This window comes from Sturnira hondurensis, unplaced genomic scaffold (genome assembly GCF_014824575.4).
Source record: "Sturnira hondurensis isolate 20B ecotype Veracruz unplaced genomic scaffold, ASM1482457v3 Scaffold0000396, whole genome shotgun sequence".
In the NCBI taxonomy this organism is placed as follows: domain Eukaryota; kingdom Metazoa; phylum Chordata; class Mammalia; order Chiroptera; family Phyllostomidae; genus Sturnira; species Sturnira hondurensis.
In genome coordinates, this window is record NW_028073027.1 from 4,451,200 (window position 1) to 4,475,019 (window position 23,820).

Sequence of the window (23,820 nt, forward strand, 5' to 3'; positions counted from 1 at the left end):
AAGTGCAGGAACTAAGAAGTACAAATTGGTAGGCACAAAATAGACAGGGGGGTGTTAGGAACTGTATAGGAAATGGATAAGCCAAAGAACTTAAATGCATGATCCACGGACATGAACTAAGGGAGGGATGATTGCTGAAAGAAATAGGAGGTACCAGATTGAGGTGGACAAAGGGGGGAAAATTAGGACAACTGTAATAGCATAATCAATAAAACATATTTAAAAATAAAAAAAGAAACTCTGGGAGTAAGTCCCCCAAGTCAATCCTTTGACAAGCTCTCTAGGTGATCCTGATGCACGCTCCACCATAAGCAGCAATAATCTAAAAGAAATAGCTGTTTCACACTTAAATGCACTTTGAAATGACCTGTTTCATTTTAAAAGGATACCGAAATTTGGATTCCATCCTCAGAGATTCTGCTTTTATTGATCTGGAGTAAGACTTGGGCATCAGGTTTTCTAACTCACTCAAGAGATTCTAATGTGCAAAACCTTTGGAGCCATTGTTCGGAGAACGGGGTTGCAGGTGGGAGGTAGACTGTCTTTCCTTTACACCTTGATGGCACTTTCCCGCTTCAGATTATTAGCTGGGTCAAGGGAGTGAGGGCAGACCATGGGTAACTCTATTCATTCTAACCCTCTCAGAGGAAAATTCCAATTGCAGTGAGGTTTAATCCTGTCTAAATCAGACTTTAATTTAATTTCCCCAAAGATATGAAGGCTGAGTCTAGAGCCTAAAAGAATGCTGAAACTGAAGATAAGTTGCAAAAAAAGGCCTGTTATACAATTCTTCAAAGCTCTACTCAAGTCCTCCATTTCCCCTAATACTACCCTTGATCGTATTTCAGCTAGTGCAGATCTCTCCTCTTTAGACTTTACAAAGCATTTCCTTCCCAGAGGGTAAATGGGATGTTAGATACTTTAGCTTTTACGCACAACCCTGAATTTTAGGGGAGAAACTATGGCTTTCAATGTGCTAAGCAAATGGCGCAAGTTTATGGAGCTGCTAAGGTGAGGAATACATATTAATACCCATAACTGCCACAAAAACCCTGTGGGCTATTCACACAGCACAATGCTTCCCCAGCTACCAGCACTGACCCCTGGTACACATGAAAGGAACAATAAAAATCCTGTGTTCTGTCCGTTCCTAAGTAAGAGGAAGCAAAGAGAAGCTTTATTGGGGTATTTTTTAAAAATCAAATGACAATACTATGGAGTCAGCTTAATACTGCAGTACAGACACATTTTGACATTGGTTTGCTCCACTTTGTCTCAGTGCCAGGAAAGCAGATGTTCCAAGTGCACCCTCACTAAATCTCAGCAGGATGCCTGCTTGTTCAGTAACACTCTATCTAGGCTACTGAATAATACATGAATATATATATGCACACATACTACACACCTCTAACTTCCCAAGTCAGATATGTGAAATAGGAAAACACATCACTTGAAATCTTTAAAATTGTTTTTAATGGTTTACTATTTCCATAAAACATTTTAAACTTTAAATATATCCACCATATTGGAGAAAAATTCTCTAAGTTTAATGTTTAGCGTGGCCAAAGTACACCACCATAATATTTTATAAGTAAATGATAGTCCCTTCTTAACACTTTTTTGGAAGTGTTGTGGGACGAATGCAGTAGCATAACTTAGGGCACGTTTATGATGCACTGGGAAGTATTACCGGAGAAGAGAAACTGGGGACTCAGTATAAAGTAGGTAAATGCATTAGCTCTTGAACAAATAAACTCACTGAGTTCAAACCCGGGTCCACCATTTCATATGTGTGACCATGGGCTAATTATTTAAACTTCCTGAACCTCAGTTTACTCACCTACAAAGGAAGAATGATTACTGGACCTGATATATAGGATTGTTATGACATTTAAATGAGTAAAATACATAAAGTTTTTATGTCTGTACCAGTCTCTTAGAAAGTATTCAGTAAACATTAGCCATTATTATCCAATATGCCCCAAACTCATAGGTTAGGAATTGCTTGGCACATAGGTGATCATTTTATTTCCCAAATCCCTCATTGAAAATATGTATGAGGTCTGTCTGAAAAAAGTCCAGCCATTGTTAATATAACAAGAGCTGTTTGCAGGACCTTAGTAACTTGGCAGCCAAGGAGAGTGGACTGAGAAGTGCGTGCATGAACAATGATGACTTCACTGTACTAGTCAGTGGGGGCAGTTGACTGCATGGCTGTCACATTCAAAATGACTGAACATGTAGAGCAACAAATCAGCATCAAGTTTTGCATTCAGTTTGAACATTACTCCGTGGAAACGATTCGGATGATTCAGAAGGCCACAGCTATGGGCAACTGGTGATTAGCAGCTATATCACGACAACATGTCTGTTCATGCATCATGTCCCATGCAGGGTGTTTTGGCAAAACATCAAATCACCCAGCCCATACTTGGCACTCTGCAACTCCTTGCTTTTCCCAAAACTAAAATCACCTTTGAAAGGGAAGAGATTTCAGACTATCAGTGAGATTCAGGAAAATACAATGAAGCAGCTGATGGCGACTGGGAGAACTGTGTGAGGTCCCAAGGTGCCTACTTTGAAGGGGACTGAGGCATCATTGTCCTATGTACAATGTTTCTTTTATCTTGTATCTTCTTCAATAAATGTCTCCATTTTTCATACAACATGGCTGGATACCTTCTGGACAGACCTCATAGTTCTAATTCTTTCTTTATACCTCATGGTAGAATGTCGTTAGAAAACACCAGTGCACAAGTGCAAATTTATGATTTATTAGTTGTTCAGTTGGTGGCTACAGACTGAATGCCTATGTGAACCAGCCACATATGACAAATACAACTTCCATTAACTACTATATACATTAAGTGTAAGAATGTAGGCAAATCCTATAACCTCTCAAGCAATAACCTGAGGAAGGAACACAGGATATGGATACAGTAGAGCCTCAGAAACGAGCAATTTGGGGGGTATTTTTAATAATCTCTAACTCCTCACAACTCTAATACTCTTTACCACTACATCAAGAACCTCCCTCTCCTATTTTTTTCTTTACTCTTACAGCACCTGTGTGTGTGCATGTGTGTGTATGTGTGTGTGTGTGTGTGTGTGTGTGTGTGTGTGTGTGTTCTACAACAAAAGCTTAAATTTAGCTGCTGGTCCTAGTTGAATAAAAAAGAAACATCTCCCTCTCTTACGGGTAAATGTACCAGTTACGAACTTTCAGAAAATAATGTCTCTATAATTTTCATTATGACTATATATTCACATAGCACTTTGAAGATATATTTAGTGCTGTCAAAGGGCATATTCTTTTTTTTAAGGACAATATTTTTAAAGATTTTTTATTTATTTTATTATTTATCTTCAGAGGGGAAAGGAAGGAGAGAAGGAGAGAAACATCAATGTACAGTTGCCTCTCGTGGGTCTCCTGCTGGGAACTGGCCTGCAACCCGGGCATGTGCCCTGACTGGGAACAAAGGGTATATTCTTTTACTATTATTGCTAGAGTTCACTTTTCCAGACTAAGCATATTCAAATTTCTTCCTATTTTCATAATGGAAATAACTTCCTTATCTAGCCTTTGAATTATCTAAAATTGTCAATCTCAAAACAAAATGCAAATGTGACCCAATTTGCATTCCTAAACTAAATGTTGTTCCACATACCCATTCCTTTTTGATGGGGTTGTTCTATGGACTCAGTTGAATGCACTTATTCAGCAGATACTGAATACCTAGCATGGGCCGGGCACTATCCTAGGTAGGGAAATAAAACAGTGCAAAACGCAGACAAAGCTCCCTGCCCCTGTGGAGCTTATTCCACTTTAGTCTTTCAATTTAAATGGTAGTCTCATTATACTATTGCTACTATGAATTAATTTATCCGTATCAAATAGTAAGGCTTCATTACGTGCCAACTTAGAGATAAATCAAGCATAGTCAATACCTTCAAGGATGTGCCAAAGGATGTAAATAAGTCAAATATATAATAAATACATACAAATAAACTGCATAATTATCTTAAGAGATGTAGTGTGTATGCCAAGGAAAAAGCAGGACTTCCAGTTAAAGAAATCAGAAAAACTTTTCAAAAGTGAAAGACAGTTAATCTTGTTTTAAAAGGATGATATACTCACTTGGGAAAAAATAACATAAACAAGTATTGAATGAGTGAAATGTGTGGTATATATGGGGAGGATTTTAGAGGAGAAAGGATATGATAAAATAAATAATTGTATTAGTGGTAATTGTTTTGGAAGGGAAAAAGAAAAAGTAGCCAAGAAAAAGGGACAGTGAAGTGTTGAAGATGGGGATTGAAGTTGATGTAGATGAACCAGACAAAGCCTGCATGAGGAAAAATATTACTTTTGAATGAGTATGAAGATGATGAGGGAGTGGGCTATTCCGATATTCGGAGGAAGAACATTGCAGGAATATGGGATAGCTAGTACCAACATTTTGCAGAAAGAGAATGGTGTGTTTAAGGAACAATAAGAAGACTAAAGGGAGTCCTGGTTGGTGTAGCTCAGTGGATTGAGCGCGGGCCTGCGAACCAAAGAATTGCAGTTCGATTCCCAGTCAGGGCACATGCCTGGGTTGCGGGTCAGTTCCCAGCAAGGGACATATGAGAGACAACCACACATTTATATTTTTCTCCCTCTTTCCTTCCCTTCCCCTCTAAAGATAAATATATAAAATTTTAAGAAAAAAAAAGAAGACTAAAGAGGAGAGAGAACTCTCTGGGTGGATAGTGGGTGGGATTATATAAAAGCTCATTGGTCAAAGGACGAAGTTTGGCTTTTATCTTTAATAATGTGTGATAAAAGAGAATGAACAGAGAAGTGAGTTTATCTGACCTGTGTTTTATCTAGGTCACTCTGGCTGCTGTGAGAATAACAGACTGAAGAGGAAAGTTACTGCAAACTATAGTAACGAGATCAGTTGGGAAGCAGAATCCCAAAGATGAAAGTAGCTAGGACTGGGTGGTGGTAACAGGGGTATTGAAAAGTGGTCAAATTTTGCATACATTTTGAATGTAGAGCAAATTTACTACTGTTTTCGAATTCAATGCAGAAATTATTGTACCATCTGCTCTCACAATTTTGCCTTTTTTTCCTGCAATATGTTGAAAAGGAAAAGTTTCAAGTTTTTTCCAGCTGTCAAAGTTTCAGGTCTGTCTGGAATATTGGAGATAATCTTTTCCAAACACCTCCTTTAAAAGAGTAGAAAACCAAGGAACAGAAAGCTTGTGTGACTGAAACAAGATCACACAGCTAATTAAGAATAGGCCCAGGACTAAAAACCAGGCTTCTGACTCACAGCCCAAGCTACGCTGATTTACATTGGGTGATATTTAAGTGGTTTGTGCTTCTCCTTTGGAGTTTTATCCCATTGCTTTGATTTCACAAACACTGGATGACAACTACAAATACCCCAAACTCAAAAGTCTTTAGGGCCTATGCAGATAAGAGGAAAATGGGGTGGGGGGGCAGGAAATAGGAGCATCTACTGCTTGAATACCTAATTTCCTCCCTGAAGTGTGCCAGCTAAATGAAACCTGTGTAGGTCTTCAGTTTGAGATCTGGGAAAATGTCCATCACGGTGCTAGCCAGAAGGGCAAAGAAGAACGTTATACTCCAGTAGGGTAAATGTAAATGCAGGCAATGAATTGTGGTGGAGTAAAACGAGTGATTAACGTGGAGTTTTGTGTGGACATGGTAGTTGAGGGGGATGCCTGGGGAAGGCCTCAGACAGACAAAGGAGATAAGACTTGAGAAGGGTTCTGAAGGGTAAGAGTTCTTACCTTTTTGGATGAGATGGGTGAAGCCATTCCAAGCAAAAGGGGTTAGCAAGTGTAAAACTTCAAGACATAAAACAATGTGGTATAGGCTGACTTCTGTCATTATACATGTTTTTTTTTTAATTCCCCAAACCTATACTTGATCACATACCTGTCTAGAATTGAGTTCTAAATCTCTCCACAAAATAAGCTGAAATGGAAAAAACTCCACCCATGCTTGAGTTGCCAGAAAGTCTGAATTTCAGCATGCTTTTCCATATGCCTGCTTTCCCTGGTCTGTTAGGAATTAGGTACCCAGAGAACGAAGTACGACAGTCCCGAGACAGAGACCGCCTTCACTGGCATATGTGAGCACTCCAAATGCTGGGTGCAGAGCAGCGTTACCAGTTATCCCTCCTGCAGCGCATCAGAAACATCTGCAGGGCCTGTCAAAACACAGCATGCTGAGCTCCAGCCCAGGGACTCTGATTCAGGATGTCCAGTGGTCTGAGGACGGCATACTTTATGAAACGCTAATTTAGAGTACGCTTCAATACCGCCCCCCACCCCAAGTTAAAAACCTTTGAAGTCTTTCACGTTATTAAGCTGCCACCACTAAGAATTTTACTTCTCCTAAAATGACCACTGTATATGAGCTCCTTGCAAAAAAGGAATCTCACCCCTACTGATAGACTAACAACAACCAAAAATGGCAACCAACAATGAACTGTGTTTGAGGCATTATTTTAAGCACTGTTCATAAACTGACCCATGTGTTCTACTGAACAACCCTATGATCAAAGTACTGTGATTACTCTCCCTGAACAAGTAAGGGAACTAAAATGCAAAGAGATTGAATAACTAACTCAAAGACACATAATCTCTAGTGAGATAGGCTGGATTCAAATTCTGGCTCTATCATTTATATGTCTCTCTTCGGATCTTTATACACTCCTTGAAAACATCACAAAGGACTTGTAAACAAAAATTTCCTGTCAGTAACATACTTTCCACAACAAATGGTATTTATGGAAATGGAATCTGCCAATCAGTTTTTCTGAGCATATATTCATTTACGTATACAAATAAAGAAAAGGCTATCAAAACCTTAGAGATTCCCTGGTCTTCTCATTTTGTAAAATCAGAGATTGTATAAATCTGAAATAATTTATGTGATTTACTCCAGGCCAAATGCTGGTAACCTCACAGAGCCAAAGATGGACTAAAGAAAATCTCAGTCCTCAGCTGTTTCTAGGAATAAGCTTGATTAAATGACTCCCATAAGATTCTTTTTTTTAAATTTTTATTTAACTCTTGTTCAAGTACAGTTTTCTTAACCACTATGTATACTGCCTATTAATGTGCCCATAAACAGTCATAGAGAAACTAGGAAGGAGAATAATTTCAAATTGCTAATGTTTTGCTTTACTGACCAGAAGGACATGTGAAGGCAAAAGTCTTAGGATCAAAAAGAAATATAAGACCAATAAGAAGTTAAGAGGCCAAGTTAAAAAATAAGTATAAAGAGTAATTCCCTTTCGATTTTACATGAACAAGTAAACTATTCAAGGAAATAATTGGTTCTTGCTCAAGCTTTCCACAAATATTATTTGAAGGAACAGTGCAAACTTAAAATAGAATCAACAAAAACACATTTCTAACAAATGTCCATAACTTTACTTTTAAAGCTAACAAAATCAAAAGGCAATACTTTATTTTAAAAAGGAAATAACTGCATTCATAACCTAAGGCTGAATATTAATTGTGCTTTTGAAAAGATATGCCACTAAAAGAGTAACACTATTTCATCTACCAGAATGTTGAGGATTATATAAATAATCTTGCCTAAAGAAAATAAGCAAGTACTCTGTGTAGTGGGTTGCCTTTTTATTTTGTTGATTTTTTTTTTGCTGTACAAAAGCTTTTTAGTTTGTAGAGTCCCATTTGTTTATTGTTTCCTTTATGTCCCTTGCCCAAGAAGATATATCAAAAAAACTATTGCTACGAGAAAGGTCTGAGATATTACTGCCTATATTTTATTTTAGTATTTTTGCAATTTTGCAACTTATATTTAAGTATTTTATTCATTTGAGTTTATTCTCATGTATATGTTATAAGCTGGTGGTCTAGTTTTATTTTTTTTTTTGCACATTTATCTACAACTCAACACCAAGAAGACAAACAACTCAATTTAAAAATGGGCAAAGGATCTAAATAGACATTTCTCCAAAGAGGACATACCCATGACCAATAGACATATAAGAAATGTTCAATGTCACTAATCATCAGAGAAATGCAAATTAAAAGAACAATGAGCTATCACCTCATACCTGCCAGAATGGCTACCACCAATAAGTCAACAAAAAAGTGCTGGTGAGAATGTGGGAAAAGGGAAACCTCGTGCACTGTTGGTGGGAAAACACACTGATGCAGCCTCCGTGGAAAACAGCACAGAATGTCCAAAAAATTAAAAGTGATCTCACTTCTGGGAATTTATCAAAAAAAAAACAAACACTAATTTGAAAAAATATATGCACCCCTATGTTCACTATAGCATTATTTACTATAATCAAGATTTGGAACTAGCCCAAGTGCCCGTCAGTAAATGAGTGGATAAAAAAGCTGTGATACATTTACACAGTGGAATACTACTTGGTGGTAAAAAAGAAGGAAATATTACCTTTTGCAACAGCATGGGTAGACCTGGAAATTATGCTCAGTGAAATAAACCAGTCAGTGAAAGAAAAAGACTATATAATCTCAGTTAGATGTATACTCTAATGAACAAAATAACTTAAGATACAGAAAGAAACAGAAGTATAAATACATAGAACAGATTGACAGCTGTCAGAAGGAAAGGGGCTGGTAAAAAGGTGAGGGGATTAATCTAATTATATATATTTTTTTTTCACACACACAGGACACAGACATGAACAACTGTGTGGTGATAGCCAGAGGAAAAGGAGGGTGGGGGAGGTATAAGTGGGCAAAGGGGGAAAAGCAAAGGCAAAAAGAGACTTGACTGTGGGTGGTAAGCGCACAGTGCAGCGTGCAGATGATGTTTTCTTGACTTGTATACTTGAAACCTGCATGGCTTTATTAACCAGTGTCATCTTAATAAGTTCAACTTTTTTTAAGAAAATCAGCAGGATAACACATGCATGTCTTTTTCTTTTCATCCAACTTGTAGGCGTGATTTCACACCTACCAGTGGAGGACATATTCTTAAAGTAGAGATGACACTAGAAGAAAACAATATCTCTACAATTATAATTGGATACAGCATAGTCCTTCCTCTCCCATTAGTACTGTAATGTGTGCATTTACTTAGGTGAGAGAGATGAATCCCATGTCCACCAAGACCCCTCATTAGAAGGAGAAATCATCTCTATAATTCTTTGCAGCATTCCTTATGTCCTTGATGATTTTTCCCAACTAACCATTTGGATCATGTTTCTTTTCCTAGTACAGCAATGCAGAGCTCCTGTGGCCTATAGAGGTATCTGTATACTTGTGATGGGTGGTGTCAAAACAGCACACGTTTGGTGTTGTTTAGAAAGTGTAACTGGATGACTATGGTTTTAAATTTCCAGTTGGATTTCTGAAACTTGGATGCAGACCATTTTGAAAAGATTTTCTTTATGCTAACCTCATGGAGAATTCAACATATTCATAAAATCTTTAAAAAATGTGTTTGTATTTGTAATCTGTAGTTAGGAACTCAAAATACTAGAGGCTTAGAATTTTAAAATCTCAAGAAATAAATTCCAAATTAGTGAAACATTAAGTATAAAGATGAAACAATACTAAAACAAAACATGGGGAAAGTTTTAAAATAATCTTGGAGTAAGCAAAGCCTTTCCAAATAGGAATAAAAATCTGAGGGCATAAAAGTACATTTTTAATGAAAAATAAATAAAGCATGGCAAGAAATTTAGAGACAAGCAACAAAAAGAGTGAAAATATTTGCAACTCACATAACAGAATTGATTTTTTTTATTTTATTTATTTTTAGAGATTGGTGAAGGGAAGGAGAAAGAGAGGGAGAGACACATTGATCAGTTGCCTCTCATATGCACCCCAAATGGGGACCAGGCCTGCAACCCAGGCACATGCCCCAACTAGAATGAAATTGGTGACCACTGGCTTTGCAGTGTGACACCCAACCAAGTAAGACACACCAGTCAGGGCAGAACTGATCTTTTAAAATATAAAGAGATGTCCTAGAAATGAAAAAAAAAGATATTTTATAGAAACAAATATATACAGACATTTTGTTAAAGTACAGATAGCTCATAAAATAGATGTACAAGTGTTCGATCTAATTCATGATAAGAAAAATTATGGTTTTCAGCAAGAGAGAAGCAAAAGTTTGATAACACATTTTGTTGACTAGAGAGTAAAGTAGGGGATACTCCCCGTGTGAATTTGTATGACAAAGAGCAGACATGTTTTGAAATTATAAAAGCATATATACTTGACTCAGAGATTTCACTTCTAAGAATTCATCCTATAAATATGTTTGCACACATGCAAAATGGCTTATGTACAAGATATTCTTTATGGCATTGTTCATATTAGCAAAACATTAGAAAGAATGGAAACGTTCTTCAACAGAAAATTAGGTTTTAAAATTGTCCCACTGAAACATGTACTAATATGGGAAAATCTTAAAGATATGACATTTTAAGTTTAAAGAGGTGTTGAACATGGCATATGGTATATAGACATAGATAAACAGTATTTACATGTTGCTAATTGCATAGACTGTATATGGAAGAATACAAAGAAATGTGACCAGGTTGAAGAAAAGAGATCGACAGAAAATTGCTTTTGATTACATCAGTGCTTTCCAGTCATAGAAACACTTGCGTAGTTGAACAAATTTAGGACTGATGAACCCAAAGCTAAGAGGAAAAATACACAACACGGCAGAATTCGAATGCCTTAGAAAAAGTTACCATAAAGGACTTAAAGGATTTGGTCAGTGTTGTGTGATTAGTAGAAAGGTTCCAAGAAATATGGATTTACTTCAATTGGAAGCCCTAAGGAAGTGGGTGCGTAACTGCGTAACTGGGTGTCTTGATGATTCTTATTTATAAGGCAAGAAGAACAGAGCAAGGTTAAAACTGTAGCTGGTGAAGAAGAAGCAGCACTCACTCATATAAGCCAGATAAAGAAATACTGCAATCTTCTGTAGTTTGGACAATGTCTTTATCATTGTGTGCATTCAGATATAGTTACAGAGGGGTTTTGTTTTTGTCTTGATCCATCTGCATCACAGTGGCCTTGTCTGATCTAAATGTCCTGTGAAATTGTTTCTACTCAACAGAACCACAGCGAGATTTGATGAGGGTGCCAGGCCAGCTTCTGGCTCTAGGGGACAGTTTTGCTCTTGATCAACTGTAAATCCTTTTGTGCCTTCACAACTTATGCCATGTACTTATCTTACCTATTCAAAATAATTTTTAAAAGAATCTCAGAACTGAAGGAGACCTTAACAGTCACTGAGCTCTGAGACTCTGCCAACCACCACCATCCCCTTTCCTCGTCCCCCACAGTTTCTCTTGTAAACCACTTTACTAAAACAAAACGTGAAAAAAAAATTAAATAACCTAGGAATGAGGAATGCCTTTCTAAATAGGAAAAAAGGGCAGAAAAGCATATTTTAAATAAAATTGAATTAAATAAATAAAGCATGGCAAAAATATTAGAGATAAGCAACAAACAGTTAAACTATTTGCAGCTCACATAACATAGAGCTGATTTTTGAAATATCAGGTCTATGGGTCAGTATAGCATCTGCTTGACTATCTCCTAATAGTCTAATACTCCGAATAGTCTAATAGTCCCAATAGTTGAGTATTGGGCTAATTTATCAGGCAGTTCATTCCCCATCAATGACTCTTCCGATTTTTTGCTCAGAGGAAGAGAACAATGCATTTGGTTATAATATCTTAATTGTTTCCACCCCAGCATGTTGACCTCTTCAAATGCATCTTCTCCTCTAGTAACTAGCTGAGCAGAATAATTACCTTTCTAATTTTATGTAAAATATTCCTATTAATACTCTTCATACTGCAATTGTCTCCCTTTTTTTTTTTTGGTCACAGTTCCAACACAGTTTTGCATCTTTTGTTATCATTACATTTGCAGAGATTCTTATCTGTTGCTGCTGACAAACCCATTTGTTTTTCTACTCAATTACATGTAATTAGTTTTTTCTTCAGGAACAAAAGAACAGGTGTCTTTATCTATTCTATGCAAGATAGCGTTGTAAGGTTGGTTGGACCTAATAATGTCTAGTGAACCAAACAGCACAATTCTGACAGATGCTCATAGTAACAAGATTTTTTTCAAACAATTATATGCTTTTACGCCTACCCACTCCAAGTGGAGAAAGAAGAGGCATTTTAACATTTCAGAGACTTATAATTTTCTGTTAAAATATTGAGTAGAATTTAAATCCTCCTCTGATGTTTTAAATCCCCACTCAGAAAATGTATAAATAAAATTATCTGTTTTCATTGAAAAAATTTTAATGAAAATATTGGAAGGGGTTACCATAAAAAAGTATATTAGTCAAAAAACTGGTGAAATCTAAACAGATGCTAAGTTCAGTTAACAATATTGTACCAATATTAATTCCCTGCTTTTGACAATTATACTGTTGTTACATAAATGAGGGGAATTTGGTGAAAAGTACACAGGAATTCCCTGTATTACTTTGTAATTTTTCAGAAGCCTAAAGTTATTTCCAAAGAAAAGGTTAAAAAATACGTGGGTAGGAAGAGTATTTAGCCAATGACCTACATCAACTTTTGCATAGACACACAATGAGACATTCATTCACTTGTTCCATTGTTGTTGAGTACTTACTATATATCAGAGATCATTCTAGGTTCTAAAGATATATAAAATATCAGAACAAAATCACTTCATTCTCGGAACTTACATTCTCCTGGGAGAAAGATCAGAAATAAACAAATAGCAAAGATATATATATGTCAGGAAGTGATTAGAGCTATGAATAGAAAAAAAGTAGGGTATCAGAATAAAGAGAGCCAAGGTGAAATGTATAATTTTATAAGAAATATCTTGGCAGTACTATTGGTAATTGCCCCAAAATAGAAATGATGATTATCCGCCAAAAAGAGAATGGATAAATACATTGAGTATATTCATGCACTGGCTTACTCTACACAAATGAAAATAACTAATATAAAGCATATATATAACCATAATGCATCCAATAATCATAATAGTGGGGAAGAAAAGTATGTAAAATTTAAGTATAGTAATGCCCTCACTTATAAAACATTTCAAAACATGCAGAAATAACATGAATGATTTAAGTGTACACATGTGAAGACATGTATTTTTAAAAGAGCATCAACATAAATGCCTAATGCCAGAGAGTTCTCACGCCTGGTACTGAAGGAAAGCAGGACTCTGCCTGAGGCAACACACATGGGCTGTAAAGGGGCAGACAGCTTTGACTAAATGTTAAGTCAAAGGTTAGATATCCAGATGATTTTATCCTAGGCTTATTGTTTTGTACAACTCAACTATTTTTAATACCAAGATGTCAAAAAGTGTGTGTAGTAGTTTATCTTAATAAAAATAAGATACTTTAAATTTGTAAATTCAGATAGTTTCAAAAAGTATTTCACAAAATATATCACCCTCAATGTATACATGTGTGTTATGACAATGCTCTTATGCATAAAAATATATTTTATTATACATACAGGGTGGAACAAAAGTACATTTACAGTTAGGAGGACATGAAACTCAGAGTTTATTCTTATATTATTGTTTATTAATATTGTATTGTTTCCTATATGAACAACTGCAAACCTAATTTGTCACCCCTTGTATGTAAGAATTTGTGTATCGTTTATGCACAAATATGTGAGCATGAATTTACACTAGCCACGGACTCAGTGAAGGCACTGACAGAGAAGGCACTGGCAGTTCTATTTCTAATAACAGTAAAGAAAGGATTTGCTGTCGATGCCCCTGCACCTTCACCCCAGCCTTCTCCCACAGCCCCATGATGCACTCCACACATCTGCTGGGCAGCTGTGTAACTCAGTGGTCTGAGTTACAGTTGCACCCTATGGAACTGAATATGGCCACTTGGCTGACTTGAGGATTGAACCTATTGTCAACAATTTATAATTTTTCAATTTTTTTCTTTTAAGTGGAGTGGATGGTGCTAGATGATATTAATGTTATTATCTCCAGCAATCTCATTTTATAGAAAAATAAACCAAGAGATTCCTCAAAGACAGCATGGGTGACACAGCTTAGCAATTCCCCTGGTTCTTTCCATCTACACTTGTTGCTTTACTAAATCTACATTCATGTGCAGATGCAAAAATCTAAATCCTACATGGAGGGAAAACCATCCTCATTCTCTGTACTCAGTTGAAAATGTGAATCATTTAAAGGATACACTCCCACAAACACAAACCAACAATGTAAATCACAATAAGCTAATCAACTACTTTCCAGAAAACTGGAATGAAATTCTTCATAATACAATCTTTTCTTTACTGTAATTCATGTTTTGTAGTGTGTAATATTAAATGAACAAAGAATCATTTAGAAGGGGTGGACTAGAACATCTTTACACTTTAGAAATTGTAGATCTTTCCACACATTTTTATTTTTTATTGAAAGGGTATTTCATCATAAAATATCAGGCTTCTTAGATTAACTTATGCAATCTACCTTTTGGTAGACTGTCAGTGTGATCACAAAATCAAGTCCATCACAAGATAATTCAATTGGACATACACTTAATAAGCATCTACTATGCACTCAACACTAAAGATCTAGAAGTAAATACAGACAAACTCTAGAGTACAGTACGGCACACCACATAATTTTAGAACAGCACAAAATTTCCTGAGTATATTCACACCTTAGAAAATGAAAGGCACGATGAGAGTGATCACTCTTGGTGCTGAGGTTTATATTAAAAATTTTTCTAAAATGCAAATATACTCTATCATACCTTGATGATTTTATTGAGTTATTAAACTTGTCATCTCCTTAGTTAAGTTAGTTAAAAACTATTTTCAGGAATATTATTAATAATATTTTAATATTTGGCATTTTGTAGTGAAAATGATAAACAAAATTTTGGGTTTATCTATCTTAATTAACCTGTTATTATCACGTGTGCTAAAAAAATCATCATACTATTTTACTATATTTTTTCTTTTAAAATCAACAATTTTTCTAAATCCAAATAAAATAATATGTAATGTACATATGTATGCATTCAATGTTTACCTTAAGAAGTAATTTTGGTCTATCAGAAATGGTGCTCTATGAATTAGTTTAACATTTTTACCATTTAGTTCTAGGATTAAAAACACCATCTTGTGCTGTAAAGTCTGTGCCTTGTTCCTACAAGTACTTCTCATCACCTTGACCACAGATACTGGGATAGAAGGCTATTCTTGTCCTGTAACCAACTGAACTCCTTCAAGCCTCCTAACTTCTCAAATAGTAAGTACATAATATTGCTCCCTTATTGTCTCTGAGCTATTGGGAATCATAGCAATAAAAATAAAGGAAAAGACACCAGTTTACTTGTAGTTAAATAGTTTAAGAGGCAGCCTGGCCATGTTTAAGTCTATGATACACTGGGCAAACATTTCACTGTAATTGCACTGCAAGATTCTAAAGTTTCTTACTGTAGTCACTGTTTTCGTCCTTGGTCCCATCAATGGTGCCATCTGGGTGCATCTGCAGGAAATATCCCTGCTGGCTGAATAACCTTGTCACGATTCCTTTCAGCTGGGGTTCTGAAAAACAAAAAAAAATGATTATTCACATTTGTATTTTGTTTATAAAAATGCACACTTGCAAATTGTCAGAAACATCTTCTAAGTAAATGCATAAATGCCAATGGCTTAAAGATTAAAATAAGTATTTGGAAAGGGGGCCTTTCAGTACTATATCTTCACTTTCATTTTCCTTTAAAAGACAGAGCAATAATACTATGCAGCAATAAACCAAGTGTAAATAAATAAAAGCTAATTATGGTTAGCAGAATACAGAGGCATACTAAAAGTGAATTATTTCTCTCTATCGTGTATCTAGTGTCTGACTGAAAGTTTATGGTCCCATTCCAGAATCACCGTTTAAGCCGAACTGCCACTGTAATTCTGAAGCTTCCAGCAGTGATAATCAGCCCTTGGAAGACTTCAATTTCTGCTGAATGTCAACTATCCATCAGCAACTTCTGGGTTTTGAATTTCTGGTCAAGTTCAGCCAGAAAGAATGACTTGGATGAGAACCACAGGAAAGAGCAAAACTGATGATCATGAGATGTCACTGGAAATGTGGAAACAGATTTTACCTTCAGTAAATGCCTCCCCGGAGAGGAGCCCCAGTACTACAAAGTCATTTTTCCAGCCCTGAAATAAATCAATTCATGCATATTTCTCTGTTGCAAAATAGAAATGGTCCTCAGCTTTTAAAATCTCCCTGCTTACTACTACCATCAAACTGAACTTTGTGTACTACATTTGAATTTTTGTACATTGGCTAAAGTAAATATTTAAAGCTTTCTCATTGGGATGATGGCTTCCAGAAACAGCTATTTGCTATAGTATCGTTACATTCTTTGTCTCTACTCCAGTGCTGAGCATAAATTACACTATTCTAGTGCATTGATAGCCCTAAATAGTTCATAAATATGAGAACAAAAATATGCTTTTCATGATAAAAACTGAGGCAAAGATAGAAATCATATGATTGCTGAAGTAGCAACATGTTACCCTCAAAAGGAAAATCACTGAATTACAACTGACAGTCCATTTCATCCCTGTACCCATCTTTGCAACCAATTTTCACTCTGAATCTATTTTTCTGTCAAGCAACATGTGTATTAGGCTGGACATAGTTACTCATGTTTAGGTCTAAATAAGAATTCTAGTTAGGGATTCGATGAAGTTAACTCTCTGGAAATTGATCTGTTCCCTGCAACATTTGTCTATAGTTAGCCTTTTGTACACATGACTTGATCATGTATATTTAAGGATATGAGGCAATGCCTATCTATATAAACACGTCTTTTTCAAAGCAATCCTAAGAAGCAGAAAAGATGCCATAAAATTGGGAATGAGGAAGGAGGCTTACAAAAAAACTAAACTAAGATTTTTGCATTCTGATTGATAACTATAATTACCTTTGTAAGTTAAATTCAATTTATTTAATTTGTGTGTCTTAATTTCCTCATCAATAATATCTAGAAGTTAAACTAAATGAACTTTAGGTCCCTCCCATGAGTCACTATTGACTTTGAGTACATTAGGATCCTCTGCCCCAGGTGGTGGAAGAGATCAATGAATGGGTGCATCTTCAACATGTTGCTTCCAAGGGTCCCCACTCAATCTGACATACTAGCAACATGATGGAAGAGTGTGGAGCTAGCTAAACTTACCAAAAACACATCCTGTACCCCAATTACCAGCTATCAAACCTTACCAACTTTTCCAGGCTCAGCTCAAGGTCACCTTCTCCATAAAGACTTGGAGATCGTAAGTGAGAATCACTTCCATAATCAGGGGAAATAAGAACACAGGTGCCTCTGCTGTGAGGCTCTGACTGACGTGTAGGTCCTGCAATGGCACACATAGCTCTCGATGTGCAACCAGAAGACCCAGCTTTGCACCGTGACTGCCAAGTGGTCCTCAGAAAGTCATTTAACATTTAAGCCTCACTTTCCACATCTGTATAAGGGAAAAATAATTCCTATGCTAACTGTAATCACTGAGAATTTAAAATAAATAAATATGTGTAATAGTACGAACTGCAAAACCCCATGTGATTACAAATCCTAATTAAGATCTAATTTTTCAACCATGAAAATCAAGGAAACGTGACATAAAAGGAGCTTTCCTTGAACAGACTCTATGTCTTCTGATTTCTGCTTGAGTAAAATAATGAGATTGTAAAGTCACTGAAGTAAACAGAAGGTAAAGAGTAGAGGCTGGAGAAGGATAGAATGAAAGGGACAACTGTTTTGTAATTCATATTTTCTTTCTAACAGCTTGATAAGGTCACTTTAAGAACTTATATTTTGGCAGGTAATGAGTCATTAACGCCTGCAAATGATTGTTTGTTTTTTCATGATCCTCTTCTGTAGCTGTAATTAAACACTTCTTTTGCTATGGTGAAGCTCTCTGCACCCCACCCCCACCATTGGAGCCCTGGGAATTCAGCTTGGTTACTCCTGTTCAAGATAATGAGCATTAGGCTTTTATACCATCCCCCACTGCCCAAGAGCAATGCCAGAACAAGCTCCAAGTTTGAGTTCTAACTGTGTGATGATCAATGAAAGTGAATGTCTTGCATTACGGATATTTCAAAGGAGACCTATCCATCCATTGAACACATGTCCTGAACCTAGGATGTGTCCTAGAAAACAGTATCGCCCGCCTGACAGGTCTGTACCCTTAATCTCCTCTGTCAAACCATACCAACCTTTCTAAGCTCAGCTCGAGATCACCTTTTCTTTATTTATTTATTTATTCATTTATTTATTTTCTTTTTTTAAAATTTAACTCTTGTTCAAGTACAGTTTTCTTCCTTGTATTCCCAGCCCTGCCCCCCCCGCAGTGCTCCCCACCTCCCTCCCATCTCCGCCCCGCACTTTATTATTGTCCATGTGTCCTTTATACTTGTTCATGTGAGTCCTTCCCCTTTTCCCCTGTGATTCTCTCCCCTCTCCCCTCTGGACCCTGTCAGCATGTTCTGTATTTCAGTGTCTTTGGTTATATTTTGCTTGCTTGTTTGTTTTGTTGTTTAGATTCCTGTTAAATGTGATATCATATGGTATTTTTCTTTCACCGCCTGGCTTATTTTGCTCAGCATAATGCTTTCCAGTTCCATCCATGATGTTGCAAAGGGTAGGAGCTCCTTCTTCCTCTCTGCAGCATAGAATTCCATTGTGTAAATGTACCATAGTTTTTTGGTCCAGTCATTGACCAAAGGGCATCTAGGTTGATTCCAACTCTTGGCTATTGTAAATTGTGCTACTATGAACATCGGGGTGCATAGGTTCTTTTGGATTAAAGTTTCAGGGTTCTTAGGATATACTCCTAGCAGTGGAATTGCTGGGTCAAAAGGCACGTCCATTTTGGTTTTCTTAGGAAATTCCATACTGCTTTCCATAGTGGTTGTACCACTATGGTAATCTGCAATCCCACCAACAGTGGGATCTGCAATCCCACCAACAGTGAACTAGAGTCCCCTTTTCCCCACAACCTCTCCAACACTTGTTTGTTTCTTTGTTTATGGTAGCCATTCTGACTGGTGTTAAGTGGTATCTCATTCTGGTTTTGATTTGCATCTCTCTGATAGCTAGTGATATCTTTTCATGTGTCTCTTGATCCTCTGTATGTCCTCCTTGGCGAAGTGTCTGTTCAAGTCCTTTGCCCATTTTTTAATTAGGTTGCTCGTCTTCTTTGAGTGGAGTCGTGTGTGTTCTTTGTATATTTTGGAGATTAAACCTTTGTCTGAGGTGTCATTGGCAAATATGTTTTCCCAAACTGTTGCTTCTCTTTTTATCTTGATACTGTTTTCCTCGGCCACGCAGAAGCTTTTAAGTTTGATGAGATCCCATTCGTTTATTCTTTCCTTTATGTCCCTTGTTCTAGGGGACATATCAGTAAAAATGTTGCTGCGTGGAATATCTGAGATTTTCCTGCCAATGCTCTCCTCTGGGGCTTTAATGGTTTCCCAGCTTATATTTAAGTCTTTTGTCCACCTTGAATTTATTTTGGTGTATGGTGTAAGTTGGTGCTTGAGTTTCATTTTTTTGCATGTGGCTATCCAGTCCTCCCAACACCATTTGTTGAAGAGGCTCTCTTTACTCCATTTTATGTTACTGCCCCCTTTGTCGAATATTAATTGACTGTAGAGATTTGGGTTTATTTCTGGGCTCTCTGTTCTATTCCATTGGTCTATGTGCCTGTTTTTATGCCAGCACCAGGCTGTTTTGATTACAGTGGCCTTGTAATACAGTTTGATATCAGGTATTGTAATCCCTCCTACTTTGTTCTTCTTTCTTAACATTGTAGCTGCTATTTGGGGTCTTTTGTGGTTCCATATAAATTTTTGAAGTGTTTGTTCTATGTCTGTGAAATATGCCATTGGCACTTTAATAGGTATTGTATTAAATCTGTAAATTGTTTTGGGTAGTATGGACATTTTGATGATGTTAATTCTTCCAATCCATGAACACGGTATATGTTTCCATTTGTTTGTGACTTCCTTGATTTCTGTCTTCAGTGTTGTGTAGTTTTCTGCATACAGGTCTTTAACCTCCTTGGTTAGGTTTATTCCCAGATATTTTATTTTTGTTTTTGCTATGGGATTTCGAATGGGATTCTTTTCTTGATTTCTGCTTCTGCTGTTTCATTGTTGGTATACAAAAATGCCTTTGATTTATGGATATTGACTTTGTATACTGCTGTTTTGTCAAATTCATTTATTAGTTCGAGCAGTTTTTTTGGTAGAGGCTATAGAATTTTCCATGTACACTATCATGTCATCTGCAAACAATGACAGTTTTGTTTCCTCCTTTCCGATTTGGATGCCTTTTATTTCCCTTTCTTGTCTGATTGCTGTGGCTAGAACTTCCAATACTATATTGAATAGAAGTGGTGAAAGTGGACAACCTTGTGGAACTTAGTGGAAAAGCTTTTAGTTTTTGTCCATTGAGTATGATGTTGGCTGTAGGTCTTTCATATGTGGCCTTTATTATATTGAGGAATGCTCCCTCTATTCCCACTTTGCTGAGTACCCTTATCATAAATGGGTGTTGTACCTTATCAAAAGCTTTTTCCGTGTCTATTGATGTGATAATGTGGTTTTTGTCCTTGCTTTTGTTTATGTGGTGTATTACATTTACCGATTTACAAATATTGAACCATCCTTGCATCCCTGGGATGAATCCCACTTGGTCATGGTGTATGATCTTTTTGATGTATTGTTGGATGCGATTTGCCAATATTTTATTGAGGATTTTAGCGTCTATGTTCATCAGCGATATTGGCTGAAGTTTTCTTTCTTTGTTGTGTCTCTATCTGGTTTTGGACTTGGGATTATGCTGGCTTCATAAAAAGACTTGGGGAGTTTTCCCTCCTTTTGGATTTTTTGGAATAGTCTGTGAAGAATCGGGGTTAGTTCTTCCTTAAAAGCTTTGTAGAATTCTCCTGTGAAACCATCTGGTCCAGGGCTTTTGTGTGATGGGAGTTTTTTGATTACTTCTTCAATTTCATCTGCTGTTATTGGCCTGTTCAGGTTTTCTGCTTCTTTTTCATTGAGCTTTGGAAGATTATATTTTTCTAGAAATTTGTCCATTTCATCTAGGTTTTCAAATTTCTTGGCATAGAGCTCTGCATAGTAATTCCTTACAATCACTTCTATTTCTGTGGTATCAGTTGTAATCTCTCCTCTTTCATTTCTGATTGTGTTTATTTGGGTCCTCTCTCTTTTTTTCTTGATGAGCCTACTTAAAGGTTTATCCATTTTGTTTATCTTTTCAAAAAACCAACTTCTGGATTCATTGATCCTTAGAATTGTGCTTTTAGTCTCTATGTTGTCTAATTCTGCTCTGATCTTGGTTATTTCCTTCATTCTACTTGCTCTGGGCTGTCTTTGTTGTTGTTCCTCGAGTTCTTGGAGGCGTCGGGTTAGGTTGTTTGTTTGAAATGTTTCTATTTTCTTTAGGTAAGCCTGTATTGCTATGAGCTTCCCTCTCAGGACTGCCTTCACTGTGTCCCATAAGTTTTGGATTGTTGTGAGTTCATTTTCATTTGTTTCCAGAAACTTTTTTACTTCTTCCCTGATTTCTATCTTGACCCATTCGTTGTTTAATAGCATACCATTCAGTCTCCATGATTTTGGGTGTTTTTGGTTTTTTCCTGTGGGGTTAGTTTCCAATTTCAGTCCCTTGTGATCAGAGAAAATGCTTGGTATGATTTCTATTTTCCTAAATTTGTTGAGTCTCGTTTTGTGTCCTATCATGTGATCTATCTTGGAAAATGTTCCATGTGCATTTGAAAAGAATGTGTATTTAGCTTCTTAAGGATGAAGGGCTCTATATATATTAATTAGGTCCATTTCATCTAGAGTGTCATTTTTTAAAGATTTTTATTTATTTCTCTTTAGAGGGGAAGGGAAGGAGAGAGGGAGAGAAATATCAATGTATGGTTGCTTCTGGTGTGTCCCCTGCCGGGAACTGGCCTGCAACCCAGGCATGTGCCCTGACTGGAAGTCGAATGGCGATCGTGTGGTTCACAGGCCCGCGCTCAATCCACTGAACTACACCAGCCAGGGCTAGAGTGTCATTTAATGCTGCAATATCTTTGTTGATATTTTGTTTGGAAGATCTGTCCATTTTTGACAGTGGGGTGTTAAAATCCCCTACTATAATTGTGTTGCTGTCAATATCTTTCTTGAGGTCCTCTAGGATTTTCTTTATATATTTGGGTGCTCCTGAGTTGGGTGCATGTATATTTATGATGTTAATGTCTTCTTGGTGGATTCTTCCCTTGAGCAATATAAAGTGACCTTCTGGGTCTCTCTTTATGGCCCTGTTTTTGAAGTCTATTTTGTCTGATATGAGAATTGCTACCCTGTTTTTTTTTTCTTGTCCATTTGCTTGGGCAATTTGTTTCCATCATTTCACTTTTAGTCTGTGGTGGTCTTTTGACCTGAGGTGGGTCTCTTGTAGGCAGCATATGTGTGGGTCATGCTTTCTTATCCATTCAGCTATTCTGTGTCTTTTAATTGGTGCATTTAATCCATTTACATTTAAGGTTATTATTGAAAGGTACTTATTCATTGACATTTATGTACCTGTGTTCCTCTCCATCTCTCTCTTTTTCTTCCTTTCCTTAAAGCAGCCCTTTTAGTAATTCTTGTAGAGCTGGTTTGGTGGAGGTGTATTCTTTTAGACTTCTTTTGTCTTTGAAGCTCTTTATTTGGCCTTCTATCTTGATTGACAGCCTTGCTGGGTACAGTAGCCTTGGTTGTATGCCTCTATTTCTCATTACTTGGAATATTTCCTGCCATTCTCTTCTTGCTTGGAATGTTTCCATTGAGAAGTCAGTAGCCAGCCTTATTGGGACCCCCTTGTATGTTACTTCCTTTTTCTCCCTTGCTGCCTTTAGGATTTTCTCTTTGTCTTGGAGGTTTGCCATTTTAATGATGATGTGTCTTGCAGTAGGCCTCTTTGGGTTCCACCTGCTTGGGACTCTCCATGATTCCTGAATCGGTGTGACTTTATTTCTCCTCAACTTAGGAAAATTTTCCGTTATTACTCTTCAAGTAAGTTTTCTATCCCTTGTTCCTCTTCCTCTCCTTCTGGTATTCCTATTATTCAGATATTATTATGTTTCATGTTGTCTTGCATTTCTCTTAAATTCTCTTCATTTTTTCTGATTCTCTTTTTCCTTACTAGGTCCATCTGGGAGATTCCTTCTATCCTGTCTTCAATCTCACTTTTGCGATCTTCCGCCATATCGATTCTATTCTTCATACCTTCTACTGTGTTCTTCAGTTCAGAAATTGTATTCTTCATTTCCTCTTGGTCTTTACTGATGGTCTCTATTTCCTTTTTCATGTTGATATAGTTTGCAGAGAGTTCATTGTAGCTCCCCTGTAGTTTCTGGTAGCTCATTGTAAGCTCTTTGAATTTCCTGATAACCAGTGCTTTGAATTCCACATCTGATAGTTGACTTGCCTCTATTTCATCTAACATTCTTTCTGAGGCTTCCTCCTTTTCTTTCATTTGGGGATTGTTTCTTTGTCTTCCCATTGTTTATGATACTCTTCTTGTTGTCCTCCGCTTCTTAAATTGATCTGTTCTGGTTCCCTGGGTTTATGGTGTGAACTTCTGTGGTAGGATACCTGTGAAATTCAGTGGTGCAGTCTCCAGCAGGTATCTTGTTGTTCTCCGCTTCCACCTACTCCTTTCTTTATTGTGCGTGTGTGATCAGTTGG

The 23,820-nt window shown here is 36.8% G+C and overlaps 1 protein-coding gene across 4 annotated transcripts in view; it reads right to left on the bottom strand.

Moving 5' to 3' along the window:
- FGF12 (fibroblast growth factor 12) overlaps nt 1-23,820 on the bottom strand; it is a 513,666-nt gene that overhangs the window by 192,219 nt on the left and 297,627 nt on the right. For all 4 annotated transcript variants that reach the window (XM_037039936.1, XM_037039945.1, XM_037039927.1 and 1 more), the window contains one exon: nt 15,495-15,605. In XM_037039936.1, the coding sequence (XP_036895831.1) occupies nt 15,495-15,605 (111 nt within the window). The remainder of the gene's footprint in view (nt 1-15,494; nt 15,606-23,820) is intronic.